This window comes from Triticum aestivum, chromosome 5A (genome assembly GCF_018294505.1).
Source record: "Triticum aestivum cultivar Chinese Spring chromosome 5A, IWGSC CS RefSeq v2.1, whole genome shotgun sequence".
Lineage (NCBI taxonomy): Eukaryota > Viridiplantae > Streptophyta > Magnoliopsida > Poales > Poaceae > Triticum > Triticum aestivum.
Window position 1 is genome coordinate 690,799,697 of NC_057806.1, and position 22,929 is coordinate 690,822,625.

The 22,929-nt window shown below is 43.7% G+C and overlaps 2 protein-coding genes and 2 non-coding genes across 5 annotated transcripts; 2 read left to right on the top strand and 2 right to left on the bottom strand.

The window, feature by feature from the left end:
- Nucleotides 1–394: 394 nt before the first annotated feature.
- LOC123106039 (myosin-10) lies at nt 395–8,243 on the bottom strand. The gene is made up of 9 exons (XM_044528234.1): nt 7,865–8,243; nt 6,859–7,056; nt 6,603–6,725; nt 6,405–6,442; nt 6,072–6,240; nt 2,237–5,377; nt 2,035–2,138; nt 1,137–1,362; nt 395–959 (listed from the first exon to the last, which is right to left on the bottom strand). The coding sequence occupies exons 1-8, from the start codon at nt 7,949–7,951 to the stop codon at nt 1,185–1,187; spliced, it is 4,038 nt and encodes a 1,345-aa protein (XP_044384169.1). The 5' UTR covers nt 7,952–8,243; the 3' UTR covers nt 395–959; nt 1,137–1,184.
- A 5,358-nt stretch (nt 8,244–13,601) lies between these two features.
- On the bottom strand, nt 13,602–13,683 carry TRNAS-GCU (transfer RNA serine (anticodon GCU)). Its single transcript has one exon. It is a non-coding gene; the product is annotated as a tRNA-Ser (tRNA).
- Nucleotides 13,684–18,017: 4,334 nt separating this feature from the next.
- LOC123106044 (small nuclear ribonucleoprotein Sm D2) lies at nt 18,018–20,514 on the top strand. 2 transcript variants are annotated; one of them, XM_044528235.1, is made up of 5 exons: nt 18,018–18,174; nt 18,334–18,395; nt 18,501–18,578; nt 19,939–20,043; nt 20,141–20,514. In XM_044528235.1, exons 2-5 carry the CDS (start codon nt 18,372–18,374, stop codon nt 20,255–20,257), a joined length of 324 nt encoding a protein of 107 aa, XP_044384170.1. In that variant the 5' UTR covers nt 18,018–18,174; nt 18,334–18,371; the 3' UTR covers nt 20,258–20,514. The 2 variants fall into 2 exon arrangements, with proteins under 2 accessions (XP_044384170.1, XP_044384171.1); XM_044528236.1 differs by having other exon boundaries at nt 18,020–18,174; nt 18,504–18,578.
- A 635-nt stretch (nt 20,515–21,149) lies between these two features.
- TRNAC-GCA (transfer RNA cysteine (anticodon GCA)) lies at nt 21,150–21,221 on the top strand. The gene has a single exon. It is a non-coding gene; the product is annotated as a tRNA-Cys (tRNA).
- Nucleotides 21,222–22,929: the final 1,708 nt, after the last annotated feature.

A 22,929-nucleotide genomic window follows, 5' to 3' on the forward strand; every position in this document is an offset into this window, starting at 1 on the left:
TTCATCATCTTCCAGCTTTGCCTAGGCAAGGCGGGGCTTGATTTCTAAAATTTTGTCCAGCGCAACCTTCACTTGATGGTCTCCATCCAATCTCATCCCAAACAATCACTGCCATATCTTCATCTTCTTCCACTCAAACTCTCTCATCTCGACTACACCTTAGTGGCTGCGCTGGTGAAGCTTCGCTTCGGTGGTCATGCTACTAGCTTGAGCTAATGAATACACCAGCTCAATCATGAAGCTGACACCTGATGCTTGTCTTAGATCCTTCAGCTCTTTAATTAAGTAAATAGCAGTAGTAATCCTCCAGATCACGTCATGATAAAATATATTCATACCGGACTCGATGATATCCCACAAAAGCAATAAGTAATTTTCCGATTTGCGATGAAAATGAAAATAATTAAGCAGTTGACACCTTCATATTTTACAAATTGAATTACAATAATGTAAGAGTATAGCTATTGTACTACTAGCTTAAACTCTTCCATGTTGGTTCCACAAACAAGACGAAGAACAACATTTATCAACAGTTAAAGTGAACTTTGCATGTAATCATGTAAATACCCATGTAAATGGTGGGTGATCTGAGTAACCATATGAACAAATAACGTTCACCCTCCCGATGAACTGAGAAACTGGTATACTGGATGAAGAAACACATGGCATCGCATAATTGATTGGTTAAATCGGAATTATCATAGTGAGGCTTACAGGTGAGGTGGCTTTTTCTTCCAGGAAATGGTCCCTCACAATATTTGCCTCTTCAGGGAGACCATCTCTTGAAAGTGACCTTTTCTTTTCTTCCGGGAAATAGTCAGACTCGCAATCCACCGGTACCAACTAGTGAGTGTGGCACATGACCTGTGGTTCTGCATTTGCTTGTTCTCACATCATGAGAATCTGACATCAGTCCTATTGTCATGGCGCAGACATGACGCTGATTGATGACGGGTCATCTACAAAAGCAGAAGGCTTTAGACTATCCATAAGGACTGGACAAAAAGTATCTTCTACCCAAAAAGTACATGATGGGATCCCACTGATAACAAACCTAAAACAGTTTACCGAGAGATGTTGCTCTACCCATCCAAATTATCATATCATTTATTGGCAAGAAAATAGCATCCATGTACCTGTGTTGTCAGTCTTATGTTTATGGCAGGCAAAAGGTCTCCATCATGTTAGAACCATCGCCCCCCTTTCTTGACAGATTTCAGCTCCATCACTAATCGTTCCCGCTGGGCCTCTACTTCTGCATACTCTAAGCTCATATTGAGTAACCGCTCCTTCATATCTCTTAGATCTCCTTCCAGCTGCAAAATCCTGTCCCCACCAGCAGATTGCTCCTCGGCAATGGGACTGTACAAGAAAATTATAAAATATGTGAAAATTCTGATCTTCTGAATATAGACAGCTGAAAATTAACAAATCAGCAATAAAAGATGATTTGCTATGATGTAGGGGAGTCCTCTATAATTTTCCCTATAAAAAGATTTGCTAGGAGATGTGTCCTCTGCCATCATATACCTACAGTATGGACAATCCCTCAAGCCAATAAAATGAAATGATTTTCCACAAACAGTGGTAACCAACAGATTTCAAGGTTCTGTTAATACCAGTGTACAATCTAGCTTCAAGACATGATATTAAGCTTAAACACCGGTTCTCCAGCTAGTGATGTGTATAAAGTCATACCTAGTCAATTCACATGGTCCCAGTTCATATGAAGGAGCAGTTAAGATAGAGAAAGAGCTAAGAATATACTGCAATGCATAACAGATTGTAGAAGCTATTTCCTTGCCCGACTAATAAGCAATTGCATTCTGCAGTGCAAATAGTCAATTTTTTATTTAAAATTACATGGATATTTATATTACATTACAAGGAAAAAAAGAACTTTTGGGAGGGCTGTCACTTGTCAATGCTTGCTTAGACTGACTACCCATAACAAAAGAAAAGTGTAATAGCACGTATAACCATTCTATGCATAATGCTAACATTTAGGTTCAGGCTTCAGAGTGCAAGGGATACCTCTTTTGTTGAGCCCTGTACGTCCTATTTTCCTCCAAAGCCTCTGCAAGCTTAGTTTCCAGTATTTGAATCTTTGACTGAATATCTGTAGAATCTCCAATCTCCTGAAAATACAAGGAAATGCAAGGGGATGCCAAGACATTAGGAACATCAATGCGGTGATTTTCTTTAATCGTCACAATAAGTACTGTATATAGCTAACCTGCTTTCTAGTGAGATCCTCAATTTCCTGCTCAAGGGATTGTATCTTCCTCTGGTATTCGCTATTTGATCTTCTGATCCTACTAAGTTCGTTCTTTAACTCTGCTTCATGTACATGTGATGCTTCCGATGCTGATCGATCACTCTCCAATCTCACAAGCTTTGCTTGCATAGATATTCTGCTTCGTTTTTCTTCTTCACCATTGTCCAAAGTCTCTTGCATCTCAGAAACTTTATCTGTTAGCATCGCTTTCTGTGCCTTCAGTTCTTCACATTCCTCAGTCACAGACTCTAGCAGCGCCTTTAATTTTCCCTTTTCAAACTTAGCCTCGTCAAGGGAGCTTCTAAGTTTGGAAACTTCATCTTGAAGACTTGTTATTTTCTGGACCTGAAGTTTCAAGTCAGATATTTCTTCCATCATTTGCTGTCTCTCATAGTCACTGGCTTTAAGCTTTAACTCTAGTTCACCAGAAGACTTCCGTAACTCGTCTTCATTGGATTTAGCAGTTTCCATCAACTTCTTCATATGTTCTGCATCTGCTGTCAACATTTCCTCGCTCTGTTTGGATGCATTAAGAGAATCAACCAAACCTTTAATCTTGCTTTTGGACTCCTTGCGAAGGTCCTCCAGTTGAGACTCATAATGTCTCAACTGCGCACTGACATTTTCGAAATTAGCCTCAAGTTTGGCCTTTTCAGCTCGCAGGACAGAGACCTCCCGGATGGCATCTACTGTGGCATTTTCTCTCTCCTCGTGTGTGGAGGAGACCTGTGCAGTGAGGCTCACGACCTCCCTCTCAAGATTCTCTACCTCAAGAGTCTTTTCTTTCTCGATCTTATTTAACATGAAATGAGCACGGTTTATCTTTTCTTCTTGCTCTGTGTGCTCCTGGAATATACTCTCCAGTTCTGACAGCAATGATTGCTCTTTGGAAGATATGTCCTTCTGAAGAGAAGAAAGCTTTGCTTCTAGGAACTCAACTGTTTTACAAAAATCAAGGATCCTTTTTTTAGAGTTATCCAATTCCTGCTCTTGTTGCATAAAACGGCCATGCAATTCCAACTTCTGCTTCTTGAGATCTGCAGTCAGATTTTGAAGGGAACTGCACTCTTCAATAAGGTTCTCAACTGTAGATTGCAGATTAGAATTAGATCTTCTCAGAACTTCTGAATCGTCCTGTGCTTCCGACAGTTTTCTTTGCGTTTCTTGCTGTTTTTGTTTAAACTCAACCCTTTGAGTATCCATCTCTACTTGTTGTCGCTCTACTTTATCTTTGAGACTGATGACAAGGGATTTTGAGTCGTGCATCTGCAGCTCACTTGACTCCTTTTCATTTGTAATGTAAGATAATTGGGCTTCCAGTCCAGATATGCGTTCTGATAACTCTATATTTTCCTGTTCAAGCTCTGATATATGTAACTCTAGTTCTGCTTTGCAGCTCTCGAGTTCATTTATCTTTCTTTCAAGAACCTTATTAGCAGACACATGGGAATCTATGCTGCTAGAAAGCACCAAAATGTCTTGCTGCAATTCATCCAAGCATTTGGAAGTGATGCTACTTTCTTTAACTGATGCTGCCAAGCGTTCCTCTAACAGACTCTTCTCTGCCTGAATTTCAGACATCAAATTTTCCGTTTCGACTTTGTAGCGCCGCAAGTCATCATTTTCCTGCTGTTGTAGCTGGACTCTAGTCTTCAGTATATCTGTCTCAGATTCATTGTCCTCTAGATCTTCTCTAAATTGGTATCCTCTCGCACCACCAGTTTCACCACCTTCCAAGCCTTCAAGCTCCTCTCTCAGCTTAGATAACTCAAGATTTTTTTGTTCTAGTTCTTCTTGGCTTTTTCGGAACTTCTCTTCTAGCTCAAAGCCTTGAGACCTAAAACGTAGCAGCTTCAGCTCAAGGTCAGCACACTTCCTCTGTAACTCTTTGGCATTAGACACTGATGACTCGGTAAAACTGCCGTCATGCATCATTTCCTTATTTCTAAGTTCCTCTTCCAGTTCATATATTTGTGATGTAAGCTTTTCAATTTGCAATTCACTGTTGTTTGAAACACGAGAATCCTGCCCTTTCCCCACACTGCTTTCTTTCAGCTTATATATAAGCTCCAGATTTTCATCTGTTAGTTCAGAACAATCTTTCTCAAGTTCTTGTATTTTTACCCTTAGAGTTTCATTTTCTTTCTCCAATTCAAGATAAACGGTATCAGAACCTGCGGCACCTGCATTTTCAATACTGAGAAGGCGATCTAGTTTCTGCCTCAAAGTATTAATTTCATCTTCTTTCATTGACAGTTTCCTAGCCCATTCTGTGTCTTCTTTGACTAACAACCCATTCTTCAATACATCTGTATTAGTGACATCCTTGGCCTCAGAAATTTTAGATATCTCCGCTCTCTGTTCTTCTATGGTCTCTTCCAGTTCCTGAAGAATAGAAACAAGCTCTATATTTGCCTCTTGAGTGCTCTTCAGCTGTACCTGTAAGGTTGCATTTGATTCTTTTAGAAACTTCATCTCGTCTTCTACTTCCTTCTCCATGTTGATCCAGTCCCCACGTTTGGGGGTTACAGATTTTATTTGTCGTCTGCTTAACTCTGGCCGAAATGACTCTTGCCGAGATGACTCTTGCCGTGATGACTTCAATTCTTCAATTTCATGTCTGTACGAATCCCGCTCAGCATGTGCAGCAGACAGTTCAAGTGCTAGCTCAGTCTGTTGCTTTGATTTCTCAGAGCATTCCCTCTTCAGCGCCTCTAGATCAGCCTTCAATTTGCGAGAATGTCGTTCCCACATTTTTGCCTCATCACGGAGTTCTTCAATTGTTTCTTCAGCAGCTTCAAGAAGATCTTTAGATGAATCAGTTGTCCCCAAAGATGACTGAGCAATCCCATTTGAAAAGGATTTTGGAGTATTTCCTTGCAGCGTGTTTGGACCTGAAGCCCGGGAACTGAAAGATGAATTGTTTGATCTCAATCCTTCATCACCACGGCCAGCGCTAACATAGGAACTACCTGAATCCTGCCTTCCGACATACAATCCACCATTAGTGTTGTCTATCGGAGACAAATTTGTTCTATCTTGGGTACTATCTCCAGAATTGGAGCTCCGGTGAGACCCTGAAGCTGAGAAACTCATTTCCTGAAGGGAAAAAAGGAGACACCCATTATTTACACATAATACTCTGACAGGGCATTACATAAAAAAAAATCATGATTGTGAATTTAAACAAATAAAATACAATTTATATACATGTGGAGCCACAGCTTGATGCAAGACTAATGAGTACTTAAAATAAACAATGCTAGAAAGATCAAAAATAAACTTAAGACATAATGCGATGATCAAGGGCAAATAGGCAAATGAACATTTGAAGTCTGCTATTAGCTGCAGAAAAGAGAAGATTCATGGATTGGAAGTATGTAACTGCTGTTGGAACATGGGGTGTTTACTTCCAACTATCCTAGAGTAGTTAGACTGCAAACAGATGGAACAACAGCATGGAAAAGAGAAGAACTTGGATCTGTAATCGAATATTCTTGTGATATTTAACCAGTTATACTGACAATAAGAGACATATTTCTCGATATCTGTAGGCACCAGAAACAGTCAAATGACAAGCTAGCTTGACTTTCCTGAAGAGTGGTATCATCAGTGTGGGAAGATGTGTCTAAATGATCAAGAATCAAGTTATTATTACTAAAATAAAATTCAAAAGGTGCAAATAAATTAATAGAAACATAACTCAAAGCATGCATTGCACGCTCGTTAAAGGAAACACTGTTCTGAAAAAATGAACTTAGGATGGAGAGCATTGTTCTGAATATCAGCATACCCTGTTTCCAGGTTCATCTTGATAAGTGCCCCCTAAAGGAGTTCCTGACGAAGAACGGACACTCCTGTTGGCCGTATTATCAGAGCCATCTGATTTGTTATCCATGTCGTCATTTATTAGACAATGGTCACTGATACGAGGAGGCATGTCCCTTGAAGATCTCACACCACTGTATAGATATGCCAAGGTTATAATAGAGTATCAACACTTGCAGACAGCAAAAACAATGGGAGAGCAATATAAAGAGATTGCAGGGTCTTCAGTGTGAAGTGTGCACATTGGAGCTATAAATGGGAAATAAGGAAAGAGTAAAACTCAAGTTGAATTAGTTACCCCAACTTAGGCTTTGTGCCAAGAGATTGAACCTTAAGCTGCAAACGAGAAGCAACCAATGTCACCATAAGCAGAATAAATGAAAAAGCATAAAAACTAAGAGTTGAGTGAGTTGACACCATTTTCAGGTTACAGGACCATATACACGAGCACCCAAAAAATCTTTAAAAAGGAAACGGTTGCACGGTACTCACTTACCTGCAAAACTGTTCCCGAGTTGCATCTCTTCAACGGCATAGAGATAGCAGTTGGGTCCGCCAAATTCAGAAAGTTGGACAGGTTTAGGAAAATTTCGCCAAGAATACCAGTTCTTATTGATCCCTGCAACAAGGGATTGAATTGTTCAGCAAAACAAATACTAGTCCACAAATATCCATACATCCATACCAGTGAGATTGAAAAACAAAGGTGGCTAGATAGAACACGGTAGTACGCTATGAATACTCATACGTACCACAGAAACAACAATCTTGTATTGGCACTCATCAAACTCTTTTGACACTGCGTCTCGAGAAAACCATATCGGTTCTGATATGGAATCGGGCCATTGGCAGATTCCACTGCGGGCAGCCGCTTTACTGGATTTGGCGATGGTTTTCCCGGTATCCACGGAGACTATCGAAAGGAACATCCTGTCCGATACTGCAGGGACCTGTAGAATACAAGTCAGATCGATCAGAGTCGTCGAAAAAACAGTAAATACACCTAGCGCGTGTACCACAGGAAATAAGCCTGGCACCCTGAGCATACTGAAACTGAAGTTGAATGCTGTTTCCGACAAAAATAAAAATCGTAAGACAGGTTCACTGGCATTTCTTCCGGAAACCTGCCCTTAGAGAAATGGAACACCATGCTGCAGTAATCTACTCCTATCTATTAATAGGAGATTCTCAGAATAACTGTGAAACACCAACCAGAAAGGAGAATACCGTGCTTTTTATTCTTCTAGAAAAACTAGAAAGAGGCAATTGCCAGTGGAAAGTTGCCCGTGCAGCCCTGGTTTGATCTGTGACATGGTGGTCCAATTCCAAATGTCACACGCGCACGCGCACACACACACACACGCGCGCGCGCACACACACACACACACACACACACACACACACACACACAGAGGTAGGCTTGGATTGGGGGATCATCATAATGGCCAGATCACGCAGCAACCATTAAACACAGGTTACTAGTAGTGGCTAGGTTAGGTCAGGTGTGTGACACAGCTAGCTAGCTAGAAATGAAATCTCTACATAGGCGGGCGTAGTATGGTGAGTATGGCTTGATCTAGCTAAATAGTAGTCGTAGATCAAGCAGAGGAGCAACGCGATTGGCAGTTCCGGAACGCGCGCGCGATCTCCCCAATGCCGCCACCGCCGCTCGAATCGACAGCGGGCGGAGGTGCTAGTGGTAGTAAGCTAAGGGGGCGAGGGGGGGAATCTGGGCGGGTGACGGACGGGCGGGCTCACCATGACGGCGCGGAAGCCGGAGAACCTGAACTCGAAGCGCTCGCCGACGCTCCGGTCCGAGGAGCGGTGGCGGTGGAGCTTGAACATCCCGCCCGCCGCGCCGACGACCCCCGGCCGAGGCCGAAACCGGTCGTCGATACGGCAGGTGGCGCTGTGCGTAGGACCACCCGGAGCAGATTCGGCGGGAGCTCCTCCTCCAACTCCTGGTACTGCTACCTGCTGGCTAGTGTGCTCCCGGGCGGTACCGGAGCAGCAGGGGGGCGGAAATCATTGCGCCGCGCCGCGGAGGAGGAGGGGGGAGAGAGAGGGGGGAAGGAGGAGGAGGAGAAGGGGAATCTTAATTAGGGAGCCGGCGGAACTGCACAAAAAGAAAAAGATCCGAGCCGAGCCGAGCGCGTTAATCAGATGTTGCGAGATTTCTAAGGCGACTCTGCTTGTCCATTTCCATTTGCTCCACCGGACGACGGTGAGAAGCGGTTAAAAGACAGCAATAGAATAATGGAGGGGGAGGAGGAGAGGTAGGGTGGTTGACCGGTGGGGCCTCTTCACTTTCTCTCCCGGCATAGTGCTGCCCGCCTACCCGGCCGGCTATTCTCTCCTCCAGCACACTGCGGCTGGCTTTGCGTTTTTACACACTCTCTCTCACTCTGCTAATTACCGCTGCTAGTGCTAACAGAAGTAACATGGATTTGGATGAGGGTTTCTTTAGACCCGAATATCCAGCAAACGTCAGACTTTCAAGCATGGCAAATCCAACGCTTTTATTGCAAATTATGTTTGCTGAGGATGTCAAATTTAGTTAGCCAGTAGTATGGTAAATTTGCCTCGGTCTGTTTAATTTGATAGGAAGTTGTCCTTCTTCCAAAATAAATTTGTCATCATCACGTCAATATAAATTGCCATGAAAATGCCACCAAAGTCTTATTTCTCCTACATTCATCGATGGCGCGTCGTGAGCAATCCTCGTTGTCTCTCCGTCTCAACAAAGCAAATTTTTAAACCCAAAAACTTATAGAAACAATGGCCAATAAATCGTCGATTTAGACTAGAAGGCGTCGATAGCTGTGGTCCGCATAGCAAGCCGCATAGAAGATAATGTTGATAAGGACCCGCGGAACTCTTTAGTTTCGACCAAATGAAGTTGAGGAACACAAATCTCACACGTTCCTCGATGAGGCGAATGCTAAGCCACCCTTAATCGATTGAACTTGGAGCCGGAGGACCTAGATGCACAACCACGTTGTCCGCCGCATAGGACGGCGCTACCAAGACAACCCTGAAAACAAAAAAGCCAGACCAAAGAATCAGATCGAAGGACACATCATCCTCACACACCTCTCGACGATGCGAAAAAGAATCGTCGAACCGTGGACGGGCGGAGAATACGTTATTCCACGTCGGCGGCGGGGTATCATCGTCTCATCACCATTGTTTGAAGACAATACCTAACTTTATTTCTAGCCCTACCACCATCAGAGTGAAGCCATGGGTTCCCGCCCTCTCCTGTGACGGGGCCGACAAACGAAGTTAAAGTGGGTTTGCGGTCCTGATGGGTTGGATCAACAATCGTTCCAAATTCCCAATGAAAAACCTTTGAATCAAAGGGGCCCTTAAAGTGGGCCTTGTAAAAATGCGACTACTGCTACTTAGTCAATTAAAGATATCAATTGACAATTATATTAAGAAGTTCTTTTTGCGGGTACTAGTAAATGCGTAGGTGCAATGCACGTTAATATTTAGGTAATATATAAATTACATGTGGATATTAGGTATGCTATTATTTATGTATTAATTCTATGATTAGTGCAATATTTGGCACGATATTAATTGCATGTTAAACACGTTGAACGCTCGCCATTAGAGCAATCTAGGTCGTTGGATTGACTTAGTTTGATGGTTGAGATCAGTTGGATCTGCCCCTTTGGTTCTTTTTATATTGTATAGATATATATATAGATATAGATTAATTCTGTGATTAATGCAATATTTGGCATGATATTAATTATATGTTAAACACGTTGAACGCTCGTCATTAGAGCAGTCTAGGTCATTGGATTGACTTAATTTGATGGCCGAGATCAGTTGGATCTGCCTCCAAGGTATAGATATAGATATAGATATTATTAAAATGTTTTACTTGCAGCAATTGCGATGCACCTCAACTAAAAACGAATTGCAACGCACCTGATATTTAGGCTTAGGAACTTGATGTGTTTGAGCCATTGGTTGTGTGGTGTGACTCTGTCTATGCACAACACGTAGTAGTAAAATCTGTGACTGCTGCCGTGTGTACGTACCCTTCAAAAAATAAATACGTGTGTACGTACGCACTACCCACGCCCGCATGGTGCGAGGATGAGGACGGGGGGTTGGTGAGCGGGCCTGCATGCGTGGCGTGACGTTAACTTGTTTTTTCATTATCATAGTACTCCCTCCGTTCCAAATTACTCCCTCCGTTCCTAAATATTTGTTTTTTTAGAGGTTTCAAATAGTGACTATATACAAAGCAAAATAAGTGAATCTACACTCTAAAATATATCTATATACATCTGTATGTGGTGATCATTTGAAATCTACAAATATTTAGAAACGGAGGGAGTACTTGTCGCAAAAATGGATATATCTAAAACTAAAATACAATTAGATACATTCATACCTGCGACAAGTGATTCAGAACGGAAGAAGTATTATTTTGATGGGAAAACTTGTTTTTTCTTTCAAGTACAGATAGAAATGGCGTAACGTTAAGTGGATCGTTCGCTAATGCAGTGGATATGATGAACGGCAGGCAAATAGCAGTCCTGGACGCTGGAGCAGTGGATATGATGGAACTCTGCGCTCCCAAGGAATCACCTGGCCGGCTCCGTAATGTTTTTTTGCTTTGTCCCGTGCGCCTGTACTGCATGTCTCGACGTGCGGTTTAGGAGGTTGTCGTTTGTGCTGTCTGTCTGGCTCTCTACCGTCCACACCGCACACCACCACCGCCTGCCGGCGCTTGTTAATCAATCCCCTAACTAAGTGGTTGATTAAATATTCTCTCTGTAAAGAAATATAAAAATGTTTAAATCACTATTTTAATGATTTAAATGTTTTTATATTTCTGTATAGAGAGAGTACAAATTAATTAGCATGCGCGAGTAATAACCTCAGCTCATACTGCCAACTGCCAAGTGTGGCAAACCTTTTTTCGCTGTCGCGTGATTATCCTCGATCTCTCCTTGGTGTGTGCGTTGCAGCTGCCCCGTAGTATTATTTCCTCCGTTTCAAAATAGATGACTCAATTTTAATGGAGGGATTAGAGCAATTCCAATGGGGCAACCCAAACGGACGGCGCATTTGTCCGCTTTTTGTCCGTTTGGTCGGCCGGCCGCCCGGCGTCCGTCCAGTTTTGCATTTGGGTCGGTAATGCGCCCAACGCGCTGACCCATTTCATGTCCGCATTCAACTTTTGAATTAAAAAAAAGGCCCGCGGCCGATCATGCCAGCGGCCATGTCTCATGTCGGCACCATGCCAGCACCGGCATACAATGCCGGCTTCAGAAAATACCACAGTTCCTGCTGGCGCACTCGCTCGCCAGCCGGCCGGCACACATGCCAGCACGCAAAAAATGGTGGGACTTGGAGTTTGACCACGCCACCGCGGCTCCCGTGGTCATGCCCGCACACCTGCCGGCATACAAAAAGATGGCCCTCGACGCCATAGATCAGTCGTCCTGGAACTTGAGCATGTCGGCCTGCATCTTCTCGAACCACGGCCTTTTCCTTGGCGACAAGGCGTTGAGATCCACCTTCATGATCTCCACCCCGGTCATCATGCTTGCAAGAGCCACTTCTTTCGCCTTTGTCTTGGCGTTGGCGGCCTCGATCTCTAGCATCTTCGCTTGCTTCTCGGCCTCGAGCTCGAACATCTTGGCTTGCTTCTCGGTGTCAAGGTCAAGCCTCCTTCTTTGGATCTCCATGAAAGCGCTCATTTGCTCTTCTTTGAAACGCCGGCGCTCCCTCGTTACAGCGGCGACGCGGGCATTGGTGAACTCCTGTTGCGCGGCGGCGGCCTGCGCAGCGGCCTCATCCCTCGCGTCCGCGGCGTGCCTCCGGCCCTTCCTCTTGGCCGACTCCCTTGACCGTTGTTCGGGCGTCAGCGCCTTCTTTGGCTTGGTCGCCGCGGCAGTCTTGCGCGGGGCACGAGGCTTGCCTTTCTCGGAGGGGGCGACGACGCCGGACGAGGCGAGGAAGGCAAGGCCGGCGACGGCGTCGAGGTCGAGGTCGATGGCGTCCTCCATCGCTGGTTTGGGGGCGAGGGGCGCGCGCTGGCGGGAGCGTTTTTGGGAAAATGGGGGAAATGGTTGTGGTTGGTACCGACAGGTGGGCCCGGGGAGAGGAGTAGGCGCGCGCGCGTCCGTCTCGTGTCCGCGCCGATGCAAATCCGGCTCAAAAATGGGCCTGAAATGGATCGCCCGCGGACGAAAAACGAACGCACGTCCGTTTGAATCGGCGCGTTGGGCCGTCACTTTTGTCCACGCCGACCTAAACGGACGCGGGCGAACGAACATTGGAGTTGCTCTTAGTAAAAATAGGAAATCTCTTCCTTTTCCTCCCCTTCCTTCTTTTGTCCCGATCAACAATTTTTTTCAGGCTTTTTTTTATACATAATTTTTTCAGGCTCCTAATTCAGTTTTCACAACAAAGAACGGCTGTGGTGGCGGATCAAATCAAAATCGCAGGGCATGCACGTGTACGAAGCAAGCATGCAGCCAAGTGCACGTGTACGTGCTTGTTTTTGTTGTTAGGGGAAAAGACAATGTGTACTAGCACGGGCGGACCACTGTTTACTTTATCAACATAATATTATGTACGTACTTATATACACACATAAAGTACGTACGCATGCTGCAGAAATACCAGTATCTACTACTTTTCTTTATGGTCGACCGGTTCGGTTGGAGCCTTTATGCTTTTGCAAAAGGCTAGCTTCTTTATTTCTCTCCTGTACGATGAATGAAATTCTGGGCCTGGCCGCCTCCATCGCTTTTCATCACGGTGTACATGCATGCATATGATTAAGCTAGCTGCTTCCATCGATTTAAATTTAATTTGATTGATCAGTTAGGCGCGTCCCTTCCTTTTGGCGACAGGCTAATTACTTACTGCGTGGTCTTTTGAAGATGATTGATAGTTTGTGAGATGATGATGGTCTGATGATGATCAGGACGATCAGCTGATAAGCAAGTCGTCGTTAGCGGGCGGGCGAGGTCTATAATGCATGGCTGAGATGTCCACATGCGTTTGCCGCTCAATTTCCTCTTGAGCTGCCCATCTGCTGTTGGAGTGTCCCCGTCAGCCAACACAAGCGTACGTCCGTCAACCCATCCATGATACTATATCCGGAGTTGCTTCGTCAAGTCACAGACTGATAGACACATTACATAGATTTGCGCATGCACTAGTGAAGGCGTGCAGCTGAACCATGCAGGATGCGTTGGCGTTGCGTACAATGATAGTACTAGCTACCACTCGATTATTCTCATACAAGTACGCAATACTATAGACCGAACAGTACGCCAAAAGCAACAACGTATTGTTTTTTATTAATCAGAAGAGCAAAGAGAGAAAAATACAATAAAAACAACAAGTCCTTCTATAAAACCAATACTGTCATTCGGTGGGCCCAAGGGCAACCAGAGCCACGTTAGTAATTGTGGCCCATCCAGAGAAAAATATGGCGAAACAAAAAAGGAAACGACGCCTGAGAGATTCGAACTCTCGCGGGGAAACCCCATGTACTTAGCAGGCACACGCCTTAACCACTCGGCCAAAGCGTCGCTTGATGACCTTTCTTCGAATGGAATGCTCTCGTACACACGCAACGATGCAAAGCACATGAAAGAGGGAGAGAGAGAGAGATATAGGTTGGTTGGAGAAAGCATGCACACCAGATGCCAACATCTGAAACCCAATGTCGCGAGTACTCCTACTTTCCTAACTTTTATTGCAAATTTTTGTAGGTAGCTTCCCAAGTTGACTGCTTGGTGTCCAGCTTTTCCTAACAACTTGTTTACCTTTGGGCTTTGGGCAGTACTGTCCCATAAAGCCATATATAACCAGTTCTCTCTCAGGCCACTTGTACAAAACCATGGATTCCAAGCACTACTAGTACTACACTTTTCAAGATTCCAACCTTTGTTAATATAAAATCTTATATCGAACAACTTTGTACTAATCATGTTCATATGCGCCATCGGTCCATATTAGCTCTGGTCCATAATTTGATAAAATATATCCGTCTTTGGAACCGTTTTGAAGAGCTCAACCATGAGGGAGTCAAATATCCACTCACGGAACTCCACCCTCATTGGCAAACCTCGCTCCCTCTCGAAAGCTCTCCTCTCTTCATGTATTTTTTTTGTTGAGAGTCAAGTTCGGAGTACCAGCTCTATCTGTTTTCGTTTGGTCGCCGGTTGGCTTCATCACATCACCATATCCTCCAGGCCATGACTGCTTGGTAGGGCGGCTTTTCTTCTTCCTCCAGGCCAAGTTGCCAAATCAGAGGCAGTACATCATCATTGTGGAATCTGGGACGAGGTGTCATGGAAGCTCCGCCGTCCCAAGTGGTGTCGTCCCCGACGACGATGGAGCTGTGTCCGTGGTGAGGGTATTGAGGACCCGATCGTGTTTTCCATCTATGTTTTAGGGTTCTCTTTGTAAAAGTAAGGGACTGTTTGCAGTTTAGGTCTGCTTATGGGTCCTTATTTAATGTGTTGTGTACTACCACTGTTTCAATATTAATGCAGCTTCAGGGTCCTTCTGGACCCTTCTCCTGTTCAAATAAAAAAATAGAGGGAGTCAAATATATGCAAGTACTTAAAGATGTGCACTATATTCAAAAGATACACATAGTATTTTAGTGTAGTGTGATACGTCCATTTTGCATCATGCTTTTATATCGATATTTATTGCATTATGGGTTGTTATTACACATTACGTCACAATACTTATGCCTATTCTCTCTTATTTTATAAGGTTTACATAAAAAGGGAGAATGCCGACAGCTGGGATTCTGGGCTGGGAAAGGAGCAAATATTAAAGACATATTCTGCACAGCTTCAAAAGTCCTGAAACTTCACAGAAGACGTTTTCAGAATATATAAAAAATACTCAGCGGAAGAGATTCACCAGGGGGGCACACCCTGCCCACGAGGGTGGGGGCGCGCCCCCTACCTCGTGGGCCCCCTGGTGGCTCTCTGGTGGCCATCTTCTGCTATATGAAGTCTTTCGATGAAAAAAATAATAAGCCATCTTTTCGGACGAAACTCCGCCGCCACGAGGCGGAACCTTGGCGGAACCAATCTAGGGCTCTGGCGAAGCTGTTCTGCCGGGGAAACTTCCCTCCCAGAGGGGGAAATCATCGCCATCGTCATCACCAACGCTCCTCTCATTGGGAGAGGGCAATCTTCATCAACATCTTCATCAGCACCATCTCCTCTCAAAACCCTAGTTCATCTCTTATATCAAATTCTTGACTTCAAGTCCGGGATTGGTGCTAGTAGGTTGCTAGTAGTGTTAATTACTCCTTGTAGTTGATGCTAGTTGGTTTATTTGGTGGAAGATCATATGTTCAGATCTTATATGCATATTAATATTCCTCTGATTATGAACATGTTTATGCTTTGTGAGTAGTTACGTTTGTTCCTGAGGACATGGGAGAAGTCTTGCTATTAGTAGTCATGTGAATTTGGTATTCGTTCGATATTTTGATGAGATGTATGTTGTCTCTCCTCTAGTGGTATTATGTGAACGTCGACTACATGACACTTCACCATTATTTGGGCCTAGAGGAAGGCATTGAGAAGTAATAAGTAGATGATGGTTTGCTAGAGTGACAGAAGCTTAAACCCTAGTTTATGCGTTACTTCGTAAGGGGCTGATTTGGATCGATATGTTTCATGCTATAATTATGTTTACCTTAATACTTTTGTTGTAGTTGCGGATGCTTGCAATAGAGGTTAATCATAAGTGGGATGCTTGTCCAAGTAAGAACAGTACCCAAGCACCGGTCCACCCACATACCAAATTATCAAAGTACCAAACGCGAATCATATAAGCGTGATGAAAACTAGCTTGATGATATTTCCATGTGTTCTAGGGAGCGCTTTTCTCTATATAAGAGTTTGTCCAGACTTGTCCTTTGCTACAAAAAGGATTGGGCCACCTTGCTGCACTTTTTTTTTACTTTTGTTACTTGTTGCTCGTTACAAATTATCCTATCACAAAACTATCTGTTACCACTTGTTTCAGTACTTGCAGAGAATACCTTGCTGAAAACCACTTATCATTTCCTTCTGCTTCTCGTTGGGTTCGACACTCTTACTTATCGAAAGGACTACGATAGATCCCCTATACTTATGGATCATCATAGTGCAATTAGTGTTGAACAGGACATAAGAGCATCTCCGATAGCTGGGAAATGCCGTTTGGTACCTAGGTGTATATACATCCGATATAGATCCTGGGTGTATATAAACCCGATATAGAGAAAAAAATAATTATAAAATTCAAAAAAGTTCATAAGTTTTTAAAATAAGGTTGAATTTCTTAAGTCAACGGTTTTTTTTCTTTCGTGGGATTTTTTTACGAGTACAATGAAAGGTCAAGTTTATTTTCATTTTTTTGACTTTTTATCTAACTATTTTTTTCATGTAAAGTGTATATACACAAACCAAACTTTACCGTCCTCCAATAGCTGCCCTATTTTAGGGCACCCGGAGGCAAAAACCCTCTTCAACAGTAGTCTAACCATATTTTTTTTTGCATTTTTATTTGGGCAACCATAAAATGAGGCACCAAGTGCTCCAAATATTAGTCACTTGGGCGGCTGTCGCAAACTCACGTGACGCCCAACCGCAGCCCTTTCGCTCCCGTGCGTGACTGGTTGTGGCGCCGCTGCCCGACCGCTGGCTATTGAATCCAGCAGTGAAGTTCAACTCAATAATTCATGCTTCAATTTTTGTTTCCTCGTAAGATGGCCGTTGCGTGTTCGGTTCCGCGCGCATCTCAATGAACCTTCTCTCGAGTGACCGTAGTTCTTGTCAGACGTAGCTCACTAGCCGGTCTACCTTTGCTTTCATCAAAGCAATCGAGCGGGCCACCCGTTCCATGTACTACCGACCATTGTACAAAGTCATGATGGGTTCCCCACATCTCTTCAAAACAAAATGGCTGGTCCACAACTATCCTCATGTGTGAAGCTTCAACTTCATCACATAACACAATAGGGCAATGGTCCTATTTTGCAGCCACCAAGTGACGTAGTGACGCAAAGGGAAGCATAGAATTCAAGTTGACCGTCACTAAAGCCCTGTCAAGCCCAACTCGACACAATTGTCGCCCATTCACTCATTTTCTAAAGGACCAATCAACACCAATGTATTCGAGATCATCGAGTCCACATAGATCCACCGCCTGCCAAAATCCTACCATTTGAGCCACATCTCTCAAATTAGGCCCCATTTGTTCGTCTCTCCGGCACCTCATTAAAATCTCCAATACAAAGCCACGAAAGTGTAGATTCACCCGGTAGTCAAGCCATCGTGTCACAGATCTGCTGTCAAAGGCTTCTGTTAGCCTCGCCACAGAAGCATGTTCACCTCCATTCTTCCTTCCCTTCTTTGGACACAACCGCATCAGTATTGTATTTTGAAAAACTCTTGACCCGTAAATTAACTCAATCCCGCCACTTCTACCCCGACTACCCAGAGCAAAACCATCATCAAAACCAAACGTCACCGTTAAGCCCTCTACTCTCTGTTTTGACAATTGCGCTGGTCCACAAATAACATTTTTTATAAGGGACGGTCCACAAATACTCCCTCCGTTTCGAATTACTTGTCGCAGCTATGGATGTATCTAGATGTATTTTAGTTCTAGATACATCCATTTCTGCGACGAGTAATTTGGAACGGAGGGAGTAACTACAAAGCGGCTTTGACCGTCGCTTTGCACATTTTTTTAGGCATGTCTTTTTTCCTGTGGAAAAACCGGCCAGAAAGCCCAAATAAACAAACAAGGCCCACTATTTTCTACGCGTGTCTTAACGCCTGCCGGGCCGGTCGGTTCGCGCTGGCGCCGAGCCGCCGACAATGGAACGGAGCCCACAGGCCCGTGAGAACCCTAGCGAAGAAGCCCCCTCCTCCTCTCTCTCTATCCGGCCGCACCCTCGCCACCGCGCTTTCCCTCCCCAAAACTTCGACCCGCCTCCTCGCCGCTCCCGTCCGTCCGTCCTCGCCGCGCCCCCGCTGTTCCCCCCGGGTTTTCAGGTACGAGGTCCTCTCCGTCCATCTCCTATCGTAGTCCTGCCTGCACAGTCTCGCGGGACGACGCGCCGCCCCTGACGAGCAGCAGCCGCCGAAACCTAGGGTTTTCTCGCCGCGCGGATCTCTCACTGTCGCCGCTGATTCGGTTTGCTCCGCGTGCAGGTCGCCGAGCTTCGCCCCGTCAGCCAGCCGTCGCGTCCATGGCGGAGGTAGCGCCCGTCGATGTAAGAATCCACCAGCTCTCGCAACTTATTAGAGCCGCAGGCCCTCCCATGCATCGCAGCAGCTTACTGACACGGTCGTTGGTTCTGTCTTTGTGTTGCTTGCAGCAGGGGAAGAAGGAGGAGGAGGAGTTCAGCACGGGGCCCCTCTCCATTCTCATGCTCAGCGTCAAGAACAACACTCAGGTTGGTTTGGTCGACTTCTTGCTTCTGTTGATTCAGATCTCAGCTTAGCGCGGACATATATTTTCTGTAGTAGGAGTAGTACTAACTGTTTTTTCTGCATATCTGTTTGAACTGAACACCTGCCCTTCTGGAGTGCTGGTGTTCTCGGTTGTGCGTGCACTTGCTTAAAAACCAATCGACCCAGTTGCCTCTGATCCTGTCGTGCAAGCGAACGGTAGTTTCCCTCCTAGTGCTACAATGCTAAGCGCACCATCGCGCAAATGTGTGAGTAATGAACCATCGCGCAAATGTGTGATAAATGCACAATCGTGTGATGATGAGCAAATATGATGGTTTCTCTGCACCCTTTCGTCAACCAATTGCCCTTTGTCACAATGTCGCCCTCTTAGTACTGCAAAGTTAAATGCGTCAACACGTAACATGTTATCACAGATTTTACCCTGCTTGATGTGTTTATGATTGCAAGCAAACTGGTAATTTTTTTCTACTCAGTAACAATTGTAGAAAAGCTAGATCTCTAGGCGACTTCACTTGCACTGACAGTAGTCTCTTTGCAGACTTCCATCAGTTGCCTTTGGTAATAGTGCTGCTACTCTTAATACTGCAAAGTTCAATGCATCATCGTGTATAATATACTAGTAAATACTATAGTTTCTCTGCAGCCTTTCCTCAACCAACTACCTTTGGTAATTGTGTTCCCTTCTTCATGCTGCAAAGTTAAATGCACCAACACATATATAAGTATTTAGATTTTAGCTTGCTTGATGTGATTATGATGTAAACTGCAACAAATACGAGAAAAGTAGACCTCTAGGTGCTGCACTTGCACTGACCATAGATGAGTAATTAGCCATAGTTTTGGTGCAGCCTTTCGTGATATGCCTTTGGTAAATAGTGTAGTACTGCAAGGTTAAATGCACCATCGTGTATATAAATAGTTATTAAGTTTGAACTGTAGTTCCTGTGCAGCCTCTCATCAGTTTCCCTTATTATAGTGCTACCAACGTAATACTGCGAAGTTGAATTCAGAATCGTGTAATAATAAGTAAATACGATAGTTTCTCTGCACCTTTTCGTCAGTCAATTGTCCTCTGTAACAGTGCCGCCCTCTTTGGTACTGCAACGTTAAATGCATCAAGGTGTAAGGTATCAGTAACCAACCATCTTGTTGTCACAGATTTTAGCTTGCTTTGTTTGCTTATGATGTAAATTGCAATAAACTGGTTTCTTTCTTCTACTTGGTAACAAATATGGGGAAACCTAGATCTCTAGGTGACTGCACTTGCACTGACTGTAGCCTGTAGGTGATGTTTTCCATGTTACAAGTTGTTCTAATGATGTATCCTCTCTTCTGCCTTAGGTGCTTATCAACTGCAGGAACAACAAGAAGTTGCTTGGTCGCGTGAGGGCATTTGATCGTCATTGCAACATGGTTCTTGAGAACGTCAGGGAGATGTGGACTGAGGTGTGTGGTGGCAACAACATCCCAGCCCCTAAATGCACCGTTTCCTTGTCTTGTCTTGTGTTGCTGCGTCCACTAACATCCATTCCGCTCGCTACAGGTTCCAAAGACTGGTAAAGGCAAGAAGAAGGCTCTCCCGGTGAACAAGGACAGGTTCATAAGCAAGATGTTCCTCCGTGGGGATTCGGTCATCATCGTCCTCAGGAACCCGAAATGAGTTTGACGACTCGGCGTAAACCAGAAGAGTCTGTTTTCGCTATGCTGCTGTTAGTTTGTATGCCGAATGCTCTGGATCAGGGAGTGTGTAAGAGACAGTTATCAAGCAAGCATTGCCTGTACTGATTAATGGTTTGGTGCTGTAGTCTGGATGTTATGAATTCACGTCTTTGTAGTATCTAATCTAACAACGTGCACTGGTAGCCTCTGTTTGGATCATCAATATGTCTGGTCTGCTGGAGAGAGTTTTCAGTTTCAGAATGTTTTGTTTGCGTTCCACTGAGTTTGTGAATCGGTAGTTGCCCATCCCGTCGTATTGCAATATGATATATTGATTGTTCATATCATATTGTTGTGCAATCCATTTGCATGGTACCTTTTGGATGTCAAATCGAAACTGCTGTGCACACGACATATAGGGTGAACGACCCTTGCACGATGGTCCATCCAGCGGTTTGCAAACAACTTTTGCTTTGCATGGATGGCTTGAATGGGTTGTCGTTCATAAATCGTCTACGTACTGTCGTCTGTATAGCAGTGCTGATGTCAAATAGCGAGGGCTCCTTTGTTGCAATAGAATTTCATGGGATTTTTATCCTCGGGAATATTTTCAATTTTAATCCTCACTCAGGAGTCATTTGCACTATATTTGGAGAAGCATTTTCATCCACTCATACCGTGGAGTTCGTTTGCCACAAATTTCTCTTACAGGATACAGGAGTAATTCCGTGTTTTACTTTTTTCTATATGAATCAAAAGATGCCGTTTAGGTGTCTTTTTTCAAAAAAGGAAAAGAAAATGACGCCATAAAAACGTGGCCGAAATAATGAAGCAGAAAATCAATGCACCATTCACCTTATATATCTGCTGAATATACTCATTCAAATATCCAAGGGTCCATAGCTCAGTGGTAGAGCAATTGACTGCAGATCAATAGGTCACCGGTTCGAACCCGGTTGGGCCCTTCTCTTCTTTTATTTTTTTTATCTTTTTTGCAACGTTCTTACACCTTAGTTTTTTTTAGGGGAAAAAGAAAATTCTTACACCTGAAACTTCCCAAATGACTTCACTCATTCTTGCACCTTAGTTAGTCTAGCATGTATGCCCCAATTCCCAATGGATATACAGGGGAAAACATGTGGGTCCCAATTCCCAAATGGAAATACAGGAGAAAACATGGAACAAACTTTGTCAACACAAAACAAAAGGAGACAGTACCTGAAATCAATGGAGCTACTAAGATAGACAGATGATGAGACTAATGACTTCACTCATTCGTTCGTTCGTTCATACATCTGATTCAGCAGCTAGCATGAATGATAACCTTAACAGTAGTACACTGTACCAGCAATGAAAGAGCAATGCAGATTAGGTGAGGAACTAGTGATCGATTGACTCCTTGCATCAAGGGAGGAGGATGTTGGTGCTGACGCTGCAGGATTTCACACAAGACATAGTTTAAGATAAGACATGAACGATGGCTCATGTTGATCGCGTGTAATCATTCTACAACTGAAACTAATGCTCTCACTCATTGGTGGGTGGTATCACGTGGGTGAGAGTAAACCGCCGAGAAAAACAAAACCGCTTTCAGTCGTGATCGACGAAAACAATCATATTTTTGATAAAAGGGGGCGATTGTATTGACTCTGCTAACGTTGAATCGATCTGAAACAAACATAAAGAGTTCATGCCAGTTGTCGGGCATGTGTTCGTAGGAACAACAGGTATGTATGTATGAACACAATATGACAACAGTCAAATATCTAGGTCATTTTCTTTGTATACCAACATAGGAAAGTATAAGCTCCTGGAATCCAACCAATGCAAACTTCACTAGAATTTGCTTTGGTACACCCTTGAAAAGGTTGTTGCCATATTAGCCTGCAGATCAAACATATTTAATAGATTCATTTGGATACACAGGTCTATATTATCCTTTTTGATTGAAGGGGCACCTTCTAATCTTCGCCTTTAATCTGCATTGAAATCCATAACAAATGGTGAGGCATTAAACTAGACTCTTGAAAATTTAGCTTCAAATGTACGTAGTTAATGATTGCATTTGGTCCACTCTAATGCACAGCTTTTATTCCTTTGGTTGAATTACATTTGTGATAAATATGCATGCACGAAACATTTTTTTTCTACGTAGCTAATGTACTTTGAGAAACAAATGTATCAAATTATATATGATTCTTTCCCTATAACGAACACTCATTCCTATCTATTGATAGAAAAGAAAGATCTTCGTCACCAATAATAATTGTATTACTATGAAGAAATATGGAAAAAATTGACGCGATTATGTCATATGCAATGTCGATTCTATGGATCGAATTATTGTATTATACAATGGTATCTATGTCTGAAATGTGAGTATTCAAAAGGATACTAACAAAATACATGCATTGTATTTTATGTATCTGGTTCGAATGAACTTTTGACCCGTGAACATATAAAACGCGGTCGCCTGTTTTCATGGTAAGTTGCAACCTATTTCCCCCTTCCCTTTCCTAGTATCTTCAGGCATGTATGTAGTATGTACAAGAAAAATGAAAAACACACAAAGCCAATAAAAGCCGGTCTCCTAGTATATATTTAACCCAAGAATTCACAAGAAGTCCATAGTGGAATCTTTAAAAAGACTTGTATTTAGGAAAGGAGGGAGTA

What these genes read in the sequence shown, in the direction of transcription:
- LOC123106039 (XM_044528234.1), bottom strand. Translation starts at nt 7,951, where the DNA reads ATGTTCAAGCTCCACCGCCACCGCTCCTCGGACCGGAGCGTCGGCGAG. An exon ending in ACTCGGGAACAGTTTTGCAG is followed by an intron (nt 6,443 to 6,602) that starts GTAAGTGAGTAC and finishes TCTCGTTTGCAG; the next exon opens with CTTAAGGTTCAATCTCTTGG. An exon ending in AGGATCTCACTAGAAAGCAG is followed by an intron (nt 2,139 to 2,236) that starts GTTAGCTATATA and finishes TTGTATTTTCAG; the next exon opens with GAGATTGGAGATTCTACAGA.
- LOC123106044 (XM_044528235.1), top strand. Translation starts at nt 18,372, where the DNA reads ATGGCGGAGGTAGCGCCCGTCGAT. An exon ending in GCGTCAAGAACAACACTCAG is followed by an intron (nt 18,579 to 19,938) that starts GTTGGTTTGGTC and finishes CTTCTGCCTTAG; the next exon opens with GTGCTTATCAACTGCAGGAA. An exon ending in TCAGGGAGATGTGGACTGAG is followed by an intron (nt 20,044 to 20,140) that starts GTGTGTGGTGGC and finishes CGCTCGCTACAG; the next exon opens with GTTCCAAAGACTGGTAAAGG.